General features: G+C 37.5%; 1 protein-coding gene across 1 annotated transcript in view; it reads left to right on the plus strand.

The window, feature by feature from the left end:
- si:dkey-117n7.5 (uncharacterized protein LOC559444 homolog) overlaps positions 1–3,047 on the plus strand; it is a 35,640-nt gene extending 32,593 nt beyond the window's left edge. Inside the window, exons 4-5 of the mRNA XM_060842529.1 lie at positions 808–980; positions 2,771–3,047. Of these exons, the coding sequence (XP_060698512.1) occupies positions 808–980; positions 2,771–2,776 (179 nt within the window). The 3' untranslated portion in view covers positions 2,777–3,047. The remainder of the gene's footprint in view (positions 1–807; positions 981–2,770) is intronic.
- Positions 3,048–6,000: the final 2,953 nt, after the last annotated feature.

The following is a 6,000-nucleotide window of genomic DNA, read 5'->3' on the forward strand; positions in this document are numbered from 1 at the left end:
ACAAAGCCTTTCTTTTATAGATTAAAGTTGATTAACAGAACATAGAGGTACTCCTTTGAAGAAAGAAGCACACATTGAAATGTTACAAAAAAACCATGGGAGAAAATTTGTTGACTTTCTGTAGAGAAATCATAAACACATTCTTCATATCCTATTTCTGATTTAATTATATTACCTATGCCTGAAAAATACTAATTTTTCAATTAAAGTTAAAGTCCCATTCCCTCATTGGAGAGGGAGATATTAACCTTAATATCACTATGGAATTGAGCCTGTACTATTGATATTACATTGCATTGTAAACCAGCCATCCAGCTAAACGAGCTAACCAACCCTCAGTGTTTCAATGAACAAATTACATATTTAATTCAAAGAAAGGGATTTTGATGGATATGGACCGTGTGCTGGCAGGTGGAACTAGATTGGGTTGGGATATCTGGTCGGCATGGACGGATTGGACCAAAGGGTCTGTTTCCATGCTGTCCATCTCCATGACTCTATATAAGGGTAGACTGGGCAGCAGTGAGTTATATAAACAATCAGTATAAGTTCACTGGCATGATAATTATACAAGGTTGTTTCATGGTATTTTCATTTTTAAAAAGTGTTTCACTGTTGAATTAAAAGCAAAATATTGTGGATGCTGAAAGTCAGAAAAAAGCAAAGAGAATCCTGGAGAATTTCAGCAAATTTGGCAGCATCTTTGAAGAATGAAACAGAGTTAACCTTTTGAGTCTGGTCTTCTTCACTGGTGCCTGAGTTGAGGACAGATTGATCATTTGTTTTTCTGTTTCTATATCTGCACAGTTCCTTGTAGCCAGCCAATGGATGAAGGTTCCTGTTCACACTATGAGCTACTGTGGTATTATTCTCCTGAAAGCAATGAATGCAGACCATTTGTGTACAGTGGATGTGGAGGGAACAGCAATCGTTTCTCTTCAAAGCAAGAATGTATAGATAGATGTGTGGAAAGAAAGAAGGTATTTGTGTTTTTTTGAAATATCAAACTGATTATTTCAGTTTACTTTTTTAAAATTGCATTTTGCTATTCTCGGCATCATTCACTCCTGAGCCAACAATACCATTTATCTGATGGACAGTAAGGTTATCCTATTTGCTCCAGTGATCAGAAAATCTAAACAAGCAAAAATTTCATATTTCTCATATATCCAGCCTGCTGAACTGACATGGATAATTAGCAGAGCTTTGTACTTTATTTACTCAAAATTGGGTTGCAGTTTAACACTGGCATTTTTCGGTAAATCTTCAAACAAATAAAGAGCTTATTCTCGTCAGTCTGTATTTGGTTCTCTTATAGGCAGTAGATGTGGAAGAACAGTGTTTCTATCCACTATGCCCCTGCTACTGTACTGGAAGTTCACTGATGTTCATCACCAGTACCTAAACTGCAGTTACCTTCCTTAGTTCCATAATTGGAGACCACATAAATTTAATTCTTATTTGATAAAAAAAACTTCTCTGTCCTATCCTAAAAATGTGAATGCATGAGAGGCTGTATGTGAATCAAATTGAATAAGTACAAATAAAAATGACTGAATATCATGTAGTCAGCAATATTGATCCTGTTACATGACCCCCTTGTTCAGAGTAATGGACTGAAAGCCGGACAGTATTGATTTTCTGAACATCCTGCAAGTTTTTCAGGTGGTTTGGAGGGTGGGGCGTTTAGGAATTAAAAATGCTGTTGGGTAGGTAATTACATGGGATATGGGTTAAATGAGAGTAATACGGCCTCCTTAAAACCTTTTCCCAACTGACAAATCACCTAAGAGTACTTTTGCCACCTGTCTCTTGTCCCACCATTGTTTAAACTGAGAGTGAGGTTCTGCATTACCAATCCAATTACATTACACTATACAACAGTCTCCACCTTGGAATTTAAAACTGCCCTTCTGGTTTCTGAACTTGTCACACCCAGACAAATCCTTGAATATCCCACTAAGTAAATTAACCAGTGGAGATGGGATGGCAATAAACGCTGACCAGCCAAAAACACCCACATTCCACAAACTGAAAAAGAACAAAAAAAATTTTGAATTTATCATCATTCAAGGAAGATCTTTATGAAATCAATTTCATGAAATGAAATAAGTTAACTTGATTCCTGATCTGTGGAAGGAATATACTTGATGGGTTAGATAGCCTTTTTGTTTCCCTCCTCTTGAAAAGCTTTCTCTTGAGCCATTTTCCTGGATCTTGGGCTCCAAATGCATACTGATACTTTATTTTGTATTCACAATCTTGGTATTCACACATTAGATGGGAGGTTATAAGCTGATCTGTACCTAAACTCCAATTATTCTCCATTGTTCCATAAGATTCCATTTAATTGCTCTTGTGAGAAAACTGATTATTGCAGTGAAAGGATTTCTCCTTCAGCAATATTAGATTGTCTACACTGTGGAAACAGGCCCTTCAGCCCAACAAGTCCACACTGACTTGTAACCCATCCCAGTCTGATTAATGCACCTAATACTATGGGCAATTTAGCGTGGCCAATTCACTTGGCCTGCACATCTTTGGACCGTGGGAGGAAACCAGAGCACCTGGAGGAAACCCATGCAGACACAGAGAGAATGTGCAAACTCCACACAGACAGTTGCCCAAGACTGGAATTGAACCTGGGACCCTGGTGCTGTGAGACAGTACTGCTGACCACTGAGCCACTTTGCCATCCATATGGTGGACATTATTTCAGACTTGTCTAAAAGGCATGAAAAGATGACTGTCTTTAATTTTTTTATCACAGGATTGACACCAGGAGGATAAATGATGACCACCTTCTTATTGTACTATGACCCAGTAAAGAATTGATACTCAGTGAGTGTGCCCCTGTATTAAGATATGGAATGACAATTTGAATGAGCTGGGAAGAAATCTTTTTCATGAAGACTGACAGCTCCTACTATACAAAGGCCAACAGCTGGGAATGTTCTAATTGTAGACATATCAATTTATAGGAGATTCAAAGAAGTTACTGTGTGATTTTAACTATTGGTGCACCGTTGATTTACATGTATGACATGTTTCCTGCTTAGATGTTCAAAAATTAATTAATTTTAAATTTTACTTAAAGTTGAAGAAAACCTTACATTTTTCATTTGCTATTGATGATGATATGTAGCTATTTTCATTTTCTTCCTGTATTTTGTTTTGATAAAGAGGCAAAATAAAAGTTGACAAAATATGGGCAAACATTAAACAAGTAACGTTGAGATACAAAAATGATTAAATGATAAGAATTCCAAAAGCTTTCTTTTAACAAATGAAAGATTGTAAACTGGTTTTCACAACAATATCATACCAATGTATATTCTCATCATGGCATTTTAAGGGACATTGCTCATTTGTGTAGTAACATTACGTTTCAGACTTGAGGTGCACTGAGCTTCATTTGAGTACAGCCACAGAAGGGAATAGAGGGGTTTTTATTCTCCTCCTTTACATAAAAAGAATTATATTTGTTGGTTGTAACAAATTTTATTATATATGTAAATCTGCTATAGTAGCAAGTTTATTTACTCTGCTTATCTTTACCCACATTGCTATATTGTTATGTTACCTCACTCCTTTCTCTTTTGATTTCCATATCTCTCAGCACCTGAAACCCACCTTCAAGCTGTACAACTGGCCAGGGTACTGGCCCAGTCCTCATTATGGGGAAGTGGAACCGCTCCCTCTTCCTTAAGCAGCAATGACCTAAGAAACAAAACCCACTCTTCCCATGCCACATTTTGTGCTGCTTAATCCAATATTATTTGATGATTATCTTTTATGTTCTGCATTTTAATTTGGATCCGAAAAAGTTGGAGATGAGGATTGTGAGAATGAGGATTAAGTACAACAATATCACCATTTTCAGCCCAGTCACTCACATGCTCATTGAATGTGGTTTCAGCCCAGTCACTGGCCATGCTCATGATGGCAACCTTATCAAACCCATTAGTGAAAAGACAAGCGACCATGTCTGTTCCCTGCCAGCTAGCCCCTGCTGTCTCTGATTATATGTCAATTTGTCTTGCAAGAAGTGAACAGATCAGTGTGAAACAATCTGTCTGGATGAATTGGCTGTCATGGTTGTACAACTGGTAGTGCATGCGAACTCTGAGTTGTGGATGACAAACTTGCATCAATTCTAAGTGTGTGAGAATGAGGCAAATCTAAGAATGTTAGGCATAAGTCAGGATTGTTAGAAATTGCTGGGGGGTGAGTGATGGAGGGTGGTGCACTGAGTTACTTGTGAGGGAGATGATGCAGTAGGTGGGATAGAGTATTTGAATATACATTCGAATATACATTCATGACTTGATCACGTGTCAGGGCATAAAATTTTTGTGCATCACTGCATCAGAATCTTTGAGGATTGATTTTTGCCATTGACTGCCATAGTTACCTCATCATATTGCCTTGCCAAAGTTTGCCTGCATGATGACCTGTGGATGGATCACAGCTCACCTCCTCTCCATTTCTCCAACAAGATATCCAGTACAGCATCAGAAAAATTGAAATCATGGTCTATTTCTTGTTGTAGGAGAAAGTGAGGACTGCAGATGCTGGAGATCAGAGCTGAAAATGTGTTGCTGTAAAAGCGCAGCAGGTCAGGCAGCATCCAAAGAGCAGGAGAATCGACGTTTCGGGCATGAGCCCTTCTTCAGGATGAAGGGCTCATGCCCGAAACGTCGATTCCCTTGTTCTTTGGATGCTGCCTGACCTGCTGCTCTTCAGCTATTTCTTGTTGTAGTCTGAATCATTTTCTTTTCCCCTGCTCAGACACTTCTATTGTTCCATTCAGTACACACCACCCTTTAAGTAGAACAGGCTGGCTGTAAGTATGTCAAACTAGGATTAGTGCTACTAATCTCCTCATGGACCATATACTGACTCAATAACACATTTAGTGCCAGCTATATACAGAAATTATGGAAATTATCAGGCAGCAAAAAGATTGGTCAGTTGCATCATAAGTTGTTGACATCAGTTAATCTTGCATTGCGATTTCTAGATTGATCTTCAGAAATGTGCAAACTTTATTTTATTTTATTTACAAAGACCTTTTGGAGAAGAGTACTGAAGTGGGACAAATTGGAAAGGTCTCTCAAGGAGCTTGTACTACGTCAGTGGCTAAATGGCCTTCTTCTGTGTTACATAATTCTTTGATCACAGTACTATTTTCATGTGATTCCATGAGAAAAATCAATTTTCTCTTAATTTATTTTTGAACAAAAAACTCCGCTGCAAGGTCTGCTTTTTCTGTTTTGGTTCTTGATATATTTGGGATATGTCATTAACCTATAATATGCAGTGATGTGAAATGCAATTATCATTGTAATATGATTTGTATGGAACAATACGTTGCAGAATGAATCAGCTGATATGGTGTTACTGTTGGATATGTGACATGAGTCCCGTTTGCAGTCTTCAGCTGAAAAATGTTCACTTGAGCAACATAAAAGAGATTTGATTGTGCCTACAAAACTGTACCCTAGTCCTACACAAAGCTATCAATAAAAGTGAGAACCTGGTAAAAAAAAATACTCTGAACATTTTAGTTTCCAAAATGTATATTCGAAAGGAGGTACAATATTAATTGACCATTATTGAATAGTTTACAGATGGATGTAATGATTATTTACATCAAAATGCTTTTCTCATTCATGCTTTCTGAACATTATTTCTATAATCACATTGCAATAAATTTTGTGAGAAGAATTTCTCAGTCTTCGGCTTGCTGCAGTGTCCCAGCAAAGCTCAGCATAAGCTGGAAGAATAACGTCTCATTTTCTACATGGGAAATCTGCAGACTTTGGGACTCAAATTCAACCATTAAAAATTGGATCCATTGGAAATAGAGGGGTCACTTCTGCATTCAGGTCTCAACTTCCACTTGCAAAGTTATGCAGCATTTTTCCAATTCTGCAGAAGTCCACTCTTAGTTATCTGTGCTTTATTTAGTTGCAAAGATTCATTTTTTTTTAGAAA

This window comes from Hemiscyllium ocellatum, chromosome 23, assembly GCF_020745735.1.
Source record: "Hemiscyllium ocellatum isolate sHemOce1 chromosome 23, sHemOce1.pat.X.cur, whole genome shotgun sequence".
NCBI classification, from domain to species: domain Eukaryota; kingdom Metazoa; phylum Chordata; class Chondrichthyes; order Orectolobiformes; family Hemiscylliidae; genus Hemiscyllium; species Hemiscyllium ocellatum.